The sequence below is a fragment of the Nomascus leucogenys genome, chromosome 2 (assembly GCF_006542625.1).
Source record: "Nomascus leucogenys isolate Asia chromosome 2, Asia_NLE_v1, whole genome shotgun sequence".
NCBI classification, from domain to species: Eukaryota; Metazoa; Chordata; class Mammalia; order Primates; family Hylobatidae; genus Nomascus; species Nomascus leucogenys.
The window spans coordinates 85264692-85280084 of record NC_044382.1 but is presented as its reverse complement, the minus strand read 5'-3'; the positions used below and the strand labels follow the sequence as shown (position 1 = coordinate 85280084).

Sequence of the window (15393 nt, the reverse complement as noted above, 5' to 3'; positions counted from 1 at the left end):
TACCCTGGACAAGTCTGGGCTCCTCACAAGTTACTCTCTCCCTGACATTGGGATGTGCCAGGCCCTGATCTCTGCCTTGCTGGCACAGGGCTCCTGAGGCAAGCTGGTTAGAAAGCAGCCCTAAGCAGGCCCTCCCCTCAACCAGGTGCCAGACTTGCGAGGGGGTCCCTGCTCTCAGCTCACTGCACCCTCTGCCCCACCAGCTGCCGCATGGAACAACCAAGCAGTTCATCTTGCTCCCCGTGGAAAGCAGAAGTGAGGTCAGAGCCAGGGAGAGAACAAGAGAGGGAAGGGGGAAATGGAGAGTTACAGTGGAAACATGAAAACTATTTATGTTTTGAAAATGCAATTAAGAATTCTTAAAAATTTCATTACTATTTTGTGTGTAGAGCAACAAAGAAAAATATTTCCCTGGAAATTCCAAGTTCTTTTTAGCATTGCTTATCCATGGGTATGACCTAGGGATAAGGATAGTGAGGTCCAAGCATGCAGAGGAAAGCCATTGGATTCTCTAAAGTATTCCCCAGTCAGAAGATTCTTTTTTTTTTTTAAACTAATCATGAATATTGAGTGTTAAGCAACTGATGGCTTGCACTTGCTTAAACATTTGAAGCACTTCTCCTTTCAAATCTGATTCTCTAACTCACCACTAGATAAGGTCAGAGCTTGAGACTTGATTTAATCAACAAGGTGTTCTTTTGGTATCTGAGTTATAAACACTGACACAAAAGGAATCACACCCCTGTTTTGTTTTCTTTCCAGGGCACATACATAACTGTCCCAGACTCACCAATACAGCCAATGGTTTGGCTCACACAAAGAGACCTTTGAAGATACTATTTCTAAACAAGCCTATCACCAAGGGAAGGGTTTTTTTGTTGTTGTTGTTTGTTTTTTTGCTTAGTTTATTTTCAGAGGTAGGACAGAAAAAGGAAGCACAGCAAAAGTTCTCTGTGCATTTTCTCTTTCCTTAAAAAAGGAATATAATATTACAGGAACTTTCCTTGGGAGACACAATAGCAGTCCCATTCATAACTATTTACTCAAGCTGCAATTTGCAAACTCCGTCTCCATTCCTTGCCAAGATTCCCTCTCCTGTTTTCTGACCTTCACAATAGCTCCGGATGGATTAAGTTCCTCAACCTAGAGTTTATCCAAAAAGAATTCTCCATCGTACATTTTTGCATAGTTGTCCTAAAAACTAAAAGACTGAATTTCTTAAAACAGATTCATTTTCATTACTTGAATAAATTTTAGGCAGATTAATATAAAATCTACTCAGCAGTACTAATTCTTTTGGAAAAGTTACTCCTTTAATTTAATTTAAATAGTAGGATTTCTGGCATCAGAGAGGACATTTCAAAGCCCATATTAGTAGTAGACTTGTCTGTACAGTCTCATTTCAGCAAAAGCCCCACAGCAAAGGAGCTATAAAGTTAGCTTTGAGGGCCTACTTGAAAAGGAAACCTAAAAAGTCCATTTAGTATTATTTAAAATGACAAAGAAATGAAAAGGCTTAGTTTAAAGCAGCTCACAATTCAAAAAAATCAAGGCAGTTGCCAGGCATGGTAGCAAGCACCTGTAGCCTCAGCTACTTGAGAGGCTGAAGCTGGAGGATTGTTTGAGCCCAGGAGTTTGAATCCAGCCTGGGCAACACAGCAAGACCCTTAAAATTAAAAACAAAAAAACAGACCAACAAAAAACAATCAAGGCAGCAATAAGCTTAGAACTGTAAGCATTCAGATCGGGAAGGATTCAATTTCTGATTGAGTTTCTAATGGTAACAAAAATAATTTTATCCTCAGATTCCCTTTCTGGGGTCAATTTCAAAAGCCTATGAAGACACCCTGTGAAAGGCAGCTTCTAAGGTGGTTCCCAGTCATCCCTATCCCTCTGAATTCATCCCCTTGTGGAAAACTCCTCCCCTTGAGCATGGCCTTGACTTAGTAACTCGATTCGAATGAATAGGATACAGCAAAAATGATGGGTGTCACTGCTGAGAATAGGTTACAAAAAGACTGTAGCTTCCATCTTCTTCTCTCAGTTGCCTACTCTGATGGAAGCCAGTTGCCACGTGTAAGTTTCCATGTGTAAGCGGCCCAAGTGATGAGCAACTGAGGGAAGACTCTGGCCAACAGCAGCAAGGAATTGAGACCTCCAGTCCAAAAACCTGTCGGAAACTGAATCCTGCCAGTGTCACCGGGTGGCTTGGAAGTGGGTGTGCCCCACATGAACTGTGAGATGACTGCAGCTTTGTGAGAGACCCAAAACCAGAGGACCCAGTTAGGCAATGACAGATTTCTGACCCTCAAAAATTCTGAGATAAATGTTTATTGTTTTAAGCTGCTAAGTTTTAGAATAACTTGTTATACAGTCATAGGTAACTAATACTATACAAGACATCCTTTGCCTCCCAACAGAATTGATTCACTCTCCACATCATCTGAATCCTTCAGCCTGTAGGGTGAAGTAATTTGGGTGAAGAGCCAAATTACTTCTTTTTGGTCCTAAAAATAAGCCTGCTTAATATTTTGTTCATTGCCATTAATATTCGTTTTTTGAGGCCAGGAGCGGTGGCTCACGCCTGTAATCCCAGCACTTTGAGAGGCCAATGTGGGTGGATCACTTGAGGCCAAGAGTTCGAGACCAGCCTGGCCAACACGGCGAGACCCCGTCTCTACAAAAATATAAAAATTAGCCGGGCATGGTGGCATACTTCTGTAATCCCAGCTACTTGGGAGGCTGAGGCAGGAGAAATAATCGTTTGAACCCAGGAGGTGGAGGTTACGGTGAGCCGAGATCGCACCACTGCACTGCGTTCCAGCCTGGGCAACAGAGTGACATGCCATCTCCAAAAAAAAAAAAAAAAAAAAAATCATTTTTTTGAGTCTTAACATCTATATGTTAAGACTTCATAATTTTATAAAGTTTGAGCAATAATTTCAGCCTTAAGTCCTCCTAATACACAGGCTTCCTCCTTCTCCATTCATTCATTGAGCAATACTCTATATGCCTTTCTGGATATTTTCTAGTTCACGGTGGTATCACAGCTTATTAAGTTGTCTGAAATTCCCAACTTTATAACTTACTGGGTCACAAACCTGTTGGGAAAGACTTGCATCATCTAACTGCAATATAGAATTTTTCAGTGAAACAAAGATTACTGCTAGGCTGGCAGTCTAGCTGTCTACCATGAGTCTGATTCGTATCCTCCTTGTTACCTCCAACATCCAAAATGTACAGAAAACAGAGCATAATCAATCCTCCTTAGTAGCGAATGATACTGATCCAACACTGGACATTACATTATTCATTCAAACATGCAATAGATGTGATGTCAAAAGGCCTTCTAATCGGTGAGTTTGACCTGGATGTGGAAGTCAGAGAAGGATTCCCTGAAAAAGTAAGCTGCAATCTGAAGAGGAAGTAAGTCTGACTAGATAAAGAGGAATATGAAAAGGGAATAGCACATGGCAAGGTCCTGTGCAGGAGGGAACAGGGAATAAAACAGATCAATGTGGTTGAAGCACAGAGCAGCGTGGCACAATGTAAAACTAAAGAGGCTGAACTGGACTATGCAGAGCCTATGAGGCCCGGTAAAGGAGTTTGCTCAGAGTTTTGAAAAGATTTATCTGGCTATAAGACAGATAAAGGATTGAAGGAGGCCAGAGACTCATGAAGAAACCAGTTAAGGGCCACTACAGTAGTCTCACAAGAGATGCTGGAATCCTTCGGCGGGCTAGCAGTGGTGGGATAGAGAAGTGAACATATGAGAGCTGTTTAGGAGGATGACGGCTGGATATGGAGATGATACACATATACAGAGAGATTAACAGAGCAAACGTAAATGAAGGAAAATAACTTTAAACTCTTGAGTAAAAAGTTCAACCAAATGGCGAGTTTTTCTGAGCACAGCATTATTTGTTGCCTGAACTCCATCTCCCAAAACAACCTTCCTAGGCTTGTTTACACATAGAGGATGCTCAATAAGTATCTGTAAAACAAACACAGTATTTAGACATCTAGTGTATCTTAGGGGTACCTTCTGTATGCAATGTATCTGCTAATACCAATTGATCTTATTTAACAGCTTCCTAAGGACCTCTCTAAGCCAGTGTAAGGAAATTATCTTTAATAAACAGCTTTATTGAGATACAACTTACATACCATACAATTCTCCCTTTTAAAGTAAACAACTCAGTGGTTCTCAGTATACTGAGCTGTGCAACCATCAACACAATCAATTTTAGAATATTTTTATCAGCCCAAAAAGAAATCCCATATCCAGTAGCAGTTACCCAGCATTTCTCTTCTTCCCCTAGGCCCTGGCAATCACTAATCTACTTTGTCTCTATGGATTTGTCTATTCTGGACATTTCATATAATATGTGGCCTTTTGTGTCTAGCTTCTTTCACTCAACATTTTTTTAAGGTTCATCCTTGTTGTACTATGTATCAGTACTTCATTCTTTTTTATAGCTGAAAAATATGTCATTGTATGGATACATCACCATTTAACAGTGGGTAGACATTTGGATTGTTTCTGCTTTTTGTCATTATAAATAATGATTCTGTGAACATTTGAGTACAAGTTTTTGTATGGGCATAGATTTTCAATTTTCATACGTATATACCTGGGAGGATAATTTTTGGGTCATATGGTAACTCTATGTTTCATTTTTTAAAGAGCTGCCAGACTATTTTCTAAAGTAGCTGCACCATTTTACAATCTGTTCAGCAATGTATGAGTTTTGATTTCTCTACATCCTCACTAATATTTGTTATCGTCCATCTTTGATTATAGCTACCCTGGTGGGTATGAAGTAACATCTCATCGTGGTTTTGATTTGTATTTCCCTGATGACTAATGATGTTGACTACCTTGTCATATGCTTATTGATCACTTGTGTATCTTCTTTGGAGACATGTCTATTCAGAACTTTTGCCCATTTTAAAATTAGGCTATTAACTCTTTATGTAGAATTTAAAAGTGCTTTTTTATTTTATTTTTTTATTTTTTTGAGACAGACTCTTGCTCTGTCACCCAGGCTAGAGTAGAGTGCAGTGTGATCTTGGCTCACTGCAACTTCCACCTCCCAGGCTCAAGCAATTCTCCCACTTCAGCCTCCAGAGTAGCTGGGACTACAGGCATGTGCCACCACATCCAGCTAATTTTTCTATTTTTTTGTAGAGATGGGGTTTCACCATGTTGCCCAGGCTGGTCTTGATCTCCTGGGCTCAAGTGATCTGCTGGCCTTAGCCTCCCAAAGTGCTGGGATTACAGGTGTGAGCCACCTCACCTGACTAAGAACCCTTTGTATATTCTGAATACATGTAACCTTTATCAGATACATGATTTGTCTTTTCACTTTCTTGATGGTATCTCTTGAATCAAAAAAGGTTTCAGTTTTTATGATGTCTAATTTATCTGTTTTTCTTTTATTGGTTGTGCTTTGGTGTCATAGCTCAGAAACCAATGCCTAACACCCAAGGTTACAAAGATTTACTCCTGTTTTCTTCTGGAGAGATTTACAGTTCTGGCTCTCACATTTAGGTTAATAATCCATTTTAAGAAAATGTTTGTATATGGTGAGAGGCAGAGGTCCAAATTCATTTTTATGTATGTAGACATTCAGTAGTCAGCATCCTTTGTTGAAAAGGGCATCTTCTCTCACTCCCAGTGAATTGCCTTTATTCTGCTGATGAAAATCAGTTTACCAGAAGTGTTAGGGTTTATTTCTAGACTCTCAGATCTACTCTATTGATCTATATGCATATCCTTATGCCAGTACCACACTGTCTCAATTACTGTGGGCTTTGTAAGTACGTTTTGAAATTGAAAAATGAGTCCTCCAACTTTGCGTTTCTTTTTCAAGATGCTTATGACTATTCTGCATTCCTTGCATTTCCATATAAACTTTACTTTTGTTTTTGTTTTTGTTTTTTGTTTTTTTTTGAGACGGAGTCTCGCTCTGTCGCCCAGGCTGGAGTGCAGTGGCGCGATCTCGGCTCACTGCAAGCTCCGCCTCCCGGGTTCACGCCATTCTCCTGCCTCAGCCTCTCCGAGTAGCTGGGACTACAGGCGCCCGCCACAACACCCGGCTAATTTTTTGTATTTTTAGTAGAGACGGGGTTTCACCGTGGTCTCGATCTCCTGACCTCGTGATCCGCCCGCCTCGGCCTCCCAAAGTGCTGGGATTAAAAGCGTGAGCCACCTCGCCCGGCCGCTTTTGTTCTTGTTTTTGAGACAAGGTCTTGCTCTGTCACCCAGGCTGGAGTGCAGTGGCGTGATCGTAACTCACTGCATCCTCAGCCTCCTGAGTGATCTTCATGCCTCAGCCTCCAGAGAAGCTAGGTCTACTGGTGCATGCCACCACATCTAGCTAATTAAAAAAATTTTTTTTTTTGCAGAGACAGGGTTTTGCTACATTACCTAGGCTGGTCTCAAATTCCTGGCCTCAAGCAATACTCCCATCTCAGCCTCCCAAAGTGCTGGAAGATAAGCATGAGCCACCAGGCCTGGCCACCATATAAATTTTAGAATCAGCTTTTCAATTTCTCCATTAAAAAAAAGAAAGCAGCTGGGATATTTCTAGAAATTGTATTGAATCTATAAATCAATTTGGGACCGTTGTTTTCTTAATGCTGTTTTCCAGTCCATGAACATGAGATGTCTTTCCATCTATTTAAGAGTTTTAAAATTTTCAGTGCGTTGTAGTTTTCAGTGTTCAATTCTTGTACTTCTTTTGTTAATTTTATTCCTAAGAATTTTATTGTTTTTAACGCTATCGTATATTGAATTGCTTTCTTAATTTCATTTTCAGATTGCTTATTGCTAGTGTCAAGAAATGCAATTTTTACACACTCCCCTAGTATCCTACAACCATGATGGACTCATTGTGGTGGGGTTTTTTTAGTGTTTTCTTCTGTTCTGTTTTTTAGTAGATTCCTATGGATTTTCTATAAACCAGATAACATCACTTAGAAATAGTTTCACGCCTTCCTTTCTAACCTGGATGCCTTTTGTTTATTTTTCTTGCCTAACTGCCTGGCTAAAATCTCCAGTACAATGTTAAACAGAAGTGGTAAGAAAAAACATCCTTATTCCTGTATTTCACCATTGAGTATGGTGTTACTTGTAGGTTTTTCATCGATGTCCTTTATCAGGTTGAAATTCTCTTCTATTCCTAGTTTGTTGAACGTTTTAAGTCAAGAAAGGGGGCTGGATTTTATCAAATGCTTCTCCTGCATATATTGAGATGATCATGTGGCTTCTGTCCTTTCCTCCATTAATATGGTCTATGATACTGATTTTCAGGTCTTAAACCAAGCTTGCTTCCTAGGATAAATCTCACTCGATGGTATTAAATACATTTTATATGTTGCTGGATTTGATTTGCTAGTATTTTGTTAAGGATTTTTGCATTTGTATTCGTAAGAGATATTGGTCTTTGGTTTTCTTGAGATGGCTATCTGGTTTTGGTATTAGGGTAACGTAGGCCTCAGAAGAATGAATTGGAAAATGTTTTCTCTTTTCGTATTTTTTGGAATAGTTTGCAAGGACTGCTCTTAATCCTTCTTTAAACATTTGGCAGAATTCTACTGTGAAGTTATCTGGGTTTGTGGGAAGTTTTCTGATTTCTAAGTCAGTCTCTTCACTTATTATAAGTCTTATTCTGGTTATGTTAGTTTTTTTCAGATGTTTAAGTCTCTTATTGAGTCAGTTTTAGTAGTTTGTCATTCTAGAAATTTGTCAATTTCCTCTAAGTTTTCATTGGCATGTAATTGTTCATAGTATTCCTTTATAATCCTTTGTATTTCTGTAATGTTGGTAATGATGTCCCCTCTTAATAAAGAACTTTTCAATGGCCTGATTTATTACAGAATTTTGAAATTAATAAAACCAAAATTAAAGATATACTGGAATATTATAATTCTCAATTTGTAAAAATCCTAAGTTACAGGATATACAAACTAGATACCTTCCAATTCTCACCTCCAGAAAGAAAAACAGGTGCAAAGACAGAACCAATACATTTTTAATTAAAATGCAATAAAGTCATTTCAACTGAAATCAGAAACAAGAAACAATTCCTAGATGAATATATACAGTACAAGCATACAATTTAGTAGAAACTCAATATTCTAAGCCAACTCCACTCATGTGAACACATATATGTGCATTATAATAAACCCAATATCACAAATTCCAAAGGTACTAATACTTTAAAAGAATCATGCAATAAATCCTCTCATCTTTTCAAGAAAGACATTCACCCTTTCCTGTATTTCTTGCATTCAAGACCATGAGTTTTCTGTACACTATGCTTTCTTAAATCAGCACAACTATATGTCTAGTAGTAGCCACAAATTTTTATATAATCCATAACCAAAAATCAGCTTCTTTCAAAGTATTTGTGTCTTGGCCGAGTGCAGTGGCTCATGCCTGTCATCCCAGCACTTTGGGAGCCAAGGTGGGCAGATCACTTGAGGTCAGGAGTTCGAGACCAGCCTGGCCAACATGGTAAAACCCCATATCTACTAAAAAATAAAAAAATTAGCCGGGTGTACTGGTGAGCGTCTGTAATCTCAGCTACTTGGGAGGCTGAGGCAGGAGAATCACTTGAACCCAGGAGGCGGAGGTTGCAGTGAGCTGAGATCCCACCACTGCACTCTAGCCTGGGTGACAGAATGAGACTCCATCTCAGAAAAAAAAGAAAAAAGAAAAAAAAAGTATTTGTGTCTTAATAAAAGATTCACAAATATATACTACATCTAATAGACTCTTATCAAATAAATTTATGAAAAGCCATCTTAGAGGAAAAATTGTACATTTTGATAATTATTTTCATGAAACTATTCCAAGGGAAGTTTTCCTCAAAGAATCTGAAATAATCATTATGCTGACTTTCTGAAACATAATTCAACTACAGAATTTCAAAAATACTAGAGAAGATGACAAGCTTTCAAGCTACATTTATACCATTTCAATACACTGAGGAGAAAACTTTGCTTATGTTATCACCATAAACCTGACTGGCAGTATAGCTTACAGAATACTTTCACCTTCTTTAAATGATTTTTTTAAAATCCGTGAATCCATGAATAAGTAGGGCAATAAGTAACATCATCTTTATTGTCTCATTTACAGAGGGGACAAATTGAACTTCCCACAGGTTAAATGGTCTGTGGAAGGTCAAGCTGCTTGTGTAAGTGGTGGAGCTGGGACCAGGAAGTTAGGTAAACCAACTCCCAATCACGTATCATTTTCCTCTGCATGACATCCCTTCCCACTTGTTAAAAACAGGAGGCAAAAACAGAACGTAAAGTGAGTATCAATAGAAAAGTAAGTTTTTCTACCATCTCCTTGAACTTATTCACTGAAAGTATATTTTTTTCTTTTATTTTTCTTTCTTTTCCTTTTTTTTTTTTTTTTTTTTTTTTAAGACAGCGTCTCACTCTGCCACCCAGGCTGGAGTGCAGCAGCCAGATCTCAGCTCACTGCAGCCTCCACCTCCCAGGCTCAAGCGACCCTCCCACCTTAGCCTCAGGAGTGGTTGGGACCACTTCTTTTCAATGCCTATGAATTAATCTCCTTATCTAACTTTTTTGCAACAACTTGACTAAAAGCATGTTTTTAATGATCTTAGACTGATAGTGAATCGCTAGCATCCTGCAACCTAACTGTAGACTTCACAGACATGTTAAACAATCTTTAAAACTTGGTTTTTAGAGCCTAAAGAAAGTTACGTGACACTATTAAAATATTAAACAACTCTGAGAAACTCCTTGAAAGCAATTTTGATGTCAAATTAGGGCATGTGTCACCAAAATACTGATTAAAAACCTCATCATTCTAGTTCTGTAGATAGCCATTTATCAGTGATCAGAGATAATTAACACCAGTGACCATTTAACCAAATATTTATTTCTATATAGCTAAGAGGGCTGGAACATATCTTTGTCCAGGGAACAATACTGTCACTCCATCATGGCATAAAGCATTCAATCAAAATCTAACTCATGGTGTATGAACTCTGTAGTATTTGCCCCACAAAGGATAAATTTCTCTTGATTCCTCTCATGAGGAAAGTATTTGCACTTAGGACTCTTTATCTTCACTTTCTCCTTGGAGAACGCAACATTTATTTAATCTAAAAAGTCTAAAAGAGTCAATGTGATTTTAGAGACAATACACCCTAAGTGGCCACACACCCATGGTTTAAAGAGGAGATTGCTGTCATAAACCTACTTAAGGACTGATGGACTTCAGTCTGATATGCCACTGTCCTGCTGGGCATTTATCATCTTTGGGCTGGGAGTGGGGAAAAGACCCAAGGAAGCTCTGGGGAAAAAGGAAGTTGATTTAAGTCATTGTTGCTCCTCTACATTCAAGCCAGTGAGATGAAGAATTTGAAACAATCTGCAGTTGGCCCCGTGATTTCCCGGGAGGCTCCGAGGAAGGGAAAGGAATAGTTGCCTTCCTCCCAGTGCCTCAACTTTGGCTGTGGCATCAACTTTTTCTCAACTCTGCCCAACCATTTGCAAGAAACAGATGCTGCTTCTCCCATTACCCTGCTGCCAACAAGACTGCAAATGAGTTATTAGAACTACGTAGCATATGCACAGGCGTGTGATGTGCACCCAGCTGTGACTCAGGGGTGGAGCGGAGTGTGGAGGGGTCACCCCTAGCCCACTGGTCTCCTGGCATGGGAGTTTTGGCCAAATCGAAATCACTGAGTGCAGGCAAGAATCTCTCCCTGGCCACCTCCAACTATGACAACTATTTAGAATTGCTGGCCCATTTCAGAACTCTCTGGTCATCAAATCCCACGCCCTTATCACAAAGCTTATCTCCAAGAGATGGTGCACAAATAGACTAAGTCTGGATCTTACCTTTTGGCTTCCTCTAAGTGGCACAAATATTCGTAAGCAATGTTCTGCCGCCTCCTTTCATCCATCTCCTCTGCAGAGAGCCTTTCATCGTCCACAATAGCTAGAAATAGAGGATAACAACATGTGATTTACAAAGGCAGTCTTTATTAAATACCCGAGACAATCAATTAGAAAAAAATCATATGCAGCTGAACATTTAACGTTCAGAGACAGGACTATTGAAACACCAGGCAAAGACAGAGAGATTCGGATTTTACAATATTATTTCTTTTCCTTTATTTTTATTTTTTTGAGACAGGAACTGGCAATGTCACCCAGGCTGGAGTGCAGTGGTGCCATCATGACTTACTGCAACCTCAGCTTCCTGGGCTCAGGCAATCTTCTCACCTCAGCCTCCCGAGTAGCTGGGACTACAGGCACACGCCACCACACTTGGCTAGTTTTTTTATTTTTACAGTATTATTTCTAACAAGTGAATCAAGGCCAGGTGCGGTGGCTCACGCCTGTAGTCACAGCACTTTGGGAGGCTGAAGTGGGTGGATCACAAGATCAGGAGATCAAGACCATCCTGGCTAACACGGTGAAACCCCGTCTCTACTACAAAAAAATTAGCCGGGTGTGGTGGCAGGCACCTGTAGTCCCAGCTACTTGGGAGGCTGAGGCAAGAGAATCAGGAGAATCACTTGAACCTGGGAGGTGGAGGTTGCAGTGAGCCAAGATTGCGCCACTGTACTTCAGCCTGGGTGATAGAGTTAGACTCAGTCTCAGAAAAAAAAAAAAAAAAAAAGCAGTGTGCAAAGGGGCAGGAGCTTCTACGAATGTCCTCATCCTTGTCCCATCCCCCTTCCTACCACTCCCAATTTTCCATTGTGGTTCCATTCCTTGAACATGGACACCTCACCCCACAGCATTGATACCAACGGGTGTCAACAAAGATTGACATCTGTCAAAAACATTTTCTTTTTCTTTAATAAACTCAGTCCAATCTAAACTTTAAAACTGAGCTCTCACATTTCAGAAAAGTACAGAAGCTCTCAATCTTCCTCTGCACCTCCACTGCAAGAGTCCGGGTCTTAATGTCTCTCCCATAAACTCTCAGAACAGGTCTAGTCACTCAGCCACTACCCCTCTTCCACTCATTCTCCCCATGGCCAACAGAAGTATATTCCTTATTACTCCCCCTCTCAAAACTTTTGACGGCTCCCCTATTTCCTACAGAACAAGGTCCTAGAGCACTTTGCATCTCCCCCAATCCAGGAAGCTCACACTTTAGCCAGATCTGCCAGGCAGCACCGTGTTCCAGGACCACACCACTCCCTCTACCCTTCTCTCTGCCTGGAAAGCCATTCTCCCACCTTCTGCAGGTGGTGGCTTTCACATTATCTCAGGCAAAATTCCATGGATCTCTGAATGTAAATCCATTGGCTCTCCTTGGCACTTTAGTTCACATTTTTATTACATCACTCATCAGAAAAGCCCCCCGACTGTAAATCAGTCTGTCTGTCTCTCCAAACTAGGGGATCCTTAGAGGAAGGTTTTGATCATCATCATGTCTCCCGCGAATTTGTCAGGGCTCCTTGCACATAGATAGCACTCTACGTGTTCAGAAAAACTACCTTCCAGTGAATCCTCACTAAGTGAGCTCATCATTACTGCATAATGAATAGACTTTAAAAATTATAATTTTTAGGCCAGGCACGGTGGCTCACGCCTGTAATCCCAGCACTTTGGGAGGTCGAGGCAGGCGGATTACTTGAGTCAGGAGTTCGAGACCAGCCTGGGCAACATGGTGAAACCCCATCTCTACTAAAAATACAAAAATTAGCCAGGCGTGGTGGTGCCCACCTGTAAGCCCAGCTACTCAGGAGGCTCAGGCAGGAGAATCGCTTCAACACAGGAGGTAGAGGTTGCAGTGAGCTGAGATAGCACCACTGCACTCAGCCTAGGTGACAGTACGAGACTCTGTCTCAAAAAAAAATTATATTTCTTTTCCTGTGTTTTCTTAAATGATACCTGCCACACTCACATACCATCACCTAATCCTCCATCTCTACTGTTCTGAACAGTTAATCCCCAAGATACCTCATGATTTCCAGTTTCTCTTTTTAATTTCAGCTTAAAGACTTTCCCATTTCTGACAGGATATTTTCATTTTACAGTACTTCAGAAACACTAAGGTCTGGATCCAAAATAAAACTCCTAGTAGGAGCCTATGTGCTCGTCACACTATCCCCAACTTGGAAGAGTGGGCACTGGGGTCACATTAAAAAGGCGGTGCTCTCCTCATCTTTCTTATGCTGCTGCACCCTTCCAGCCTCAACCAACCCCCCAGCAGGAGAAAGAAGCCCCAGCAGAACCTGGTCCCTTAGCCTCTGCCCACAACTGCCTCCACAAACCATGCAAGATTGCACCAGCCCAGGACAGCTGCTGAGGGGCTCCCAAACTCTGTTATCACCGTGTCCAAATAAGAGATTTTACTTAATGTGTGAATTAAAATACACACCCACAAAGCTTCAAATTGCAATTGCAACATACTGACCCCATCTAGTGGGATCCTACCTATCTTCCAGGCTTGACCCAGTGGGCCCTTTTCTTCCCAAAGTCTTCCTGATTGTCTCAGCTCAAAATGCCCTCCTATCCTGCTTTGGTTAACAGTAAACTCCTAGAAGACATATTTGTGTCCTCATGGTGCCCAGCACACCTCCCTGCACAGGCTGCATGCTCTGTAAAAATATATGATGAAAAAATAAAATATCTTGTCGGGAAAGGCTCCAAAAGGGCTCCAAAATATCTCTGTGGGGTAATTTTATTTATTTACACTCCATAAGAGTATGATCATTAATGGAGCAAAGATAGGACCATTCCGTGGACTTAACTAATGTTCAATTTGTAGGTTCTATGTGCCACATGTGAGTCAAAGCACCAGACACAGGGTAATAAGTATAAAAAATGTGTACCCTCATGGCACTTCCTTGTACATATCCATTCCTTGCCTTCTGACCTTCTGCCTGGCCCACTGACTTTCTAACTACACACACTTCGGCCTCACCTTCCTTGAATGGGAGAGAAAACCTTTCATAATCTACTGTCAAATTGTAAATCTAGGAAGGTTAGGGAATTTGAGAAAATCTTAACAGCAAAAGCAGATCCCTCTGGTCCACAAAGACTGCCTGCAAATCTTTCTGCATTACTCAATATTTACTAAGTAGTGGCTTCTGATAAGAACCACTGGTTGGCCGGGCGCGGTGGCTCACGCTTGTAATCCCAGCACTTTGGGAGGCCGAGGCAGGTGGATCACGAGGTCAGGAGATCAAGACCAGGTTAAACCCCATCTCTACTAAAAATACAAAAAATTAGCCGGGCATGGTGGCGGGCGCCTGTAGTCCCAGCTACTCGGAGAGGCTGAGGCAGGAGAATTGCGTGAACCCGGGAGGCAGAGCTTGCAGTGAGCCGAGATTGCGCCACTGCACTCCAGCCTGGGCAACAGAGCGAGACTCCGTCTCAAAAAAAAAAAAAAAAAAAAGAACCACTGGCATGGATAATAACACTGTCATTTAAAGATCCATCATGGAGCTAATAAAATAATTCACTTAAGACATGGCTTTACTGCCTATAAAGGACGTTTCCACATGTTGCTGTGTGGTTCTGTGGTTCTCATGATCACCCTGAGAGATAGGCATTATCTCTTTCCTATAAATGAGGAAACCAAAGTCGAGCAAGGGAAAGGGACTGCCCATGGTTATTTACTGGGTCAATGGTAAAGCCAGGGCTGGAACTAAGGCCTGTCAACATTGCAGCCCTTATTCTTTGCCCAGTACCTCCTGCTGCTAAATCTAAGTGGGCCCAGGAAGGGACTTGTCACTGCCAAGCCCAAGAAGCAGGTCATTTAAGTGGCTTCAAAATTCTTTTCATTTTAAAGTAACTTGATTAACTGCAACCTCCACAGTTCATCTTTACTTGCTGCCGTGAACCACAAAAAACATGAGGACATTGTGAAGAACACAGCTTTCTGATATATTAGCAACTCACAAAATACCACTTGCAGCATCAGATGACAGTTCAAAGCAATTGCATTCTATCAAAATTATACAATAAGGGTTATTCACAGATTCAAGGAGCAGAATGAAAGCAAGTTGTTAGAGAGCATTTTGAAATAGAAGTATAAATTAGAGATGAAAGCATCCTTTAGGAGTCCGTTTCCCAAAGAATACATACAAAATCCAATGTAAAAATAGCCCAATAGCCCAAAATCTACCTAATTCAATAAGGAGTTGACATGGTCACTGTTTAATTTTCCCTATTCTCTACCTGCTACCTTCACACAGAGACACCAAGGCCACCATACACTTTGTATTAAAATTCACTTATTTGTTCAACAAATATTTGAGTGGTTGCTTGGTGCCAGTTTATTATGGAGATGGAACACAAAGTGATGAATATGGCTCAAAAGGTCTCTCAAAGTTTTTATTAGACAATTGAAAGTTTGGCATAATTATG

General features: G+C 40.7%; 1 protein-coding gene across 1 annotated transcript in view; it reads right to left on the bottom strand.

The window, feature by feature from the left end:
* The window catches only part of IQGAP2 (IQ motif containing GTPase activating protein 2), a 307861-nt gene that overhangs the window by 237291 nt on the left and 55177 nt on the right, over nt 1-15393 (bottom strand). The window contains exon 2 of the mRNA XM_003261487.4: nt 10897-10996. Within this exon, the coding sequence (XP_003261535.2) occupies nt 10897-10996 (100 nt within the window). The remainder of the gene's footprint in view (nt 1-10896; nt 10997-15393) is intronic.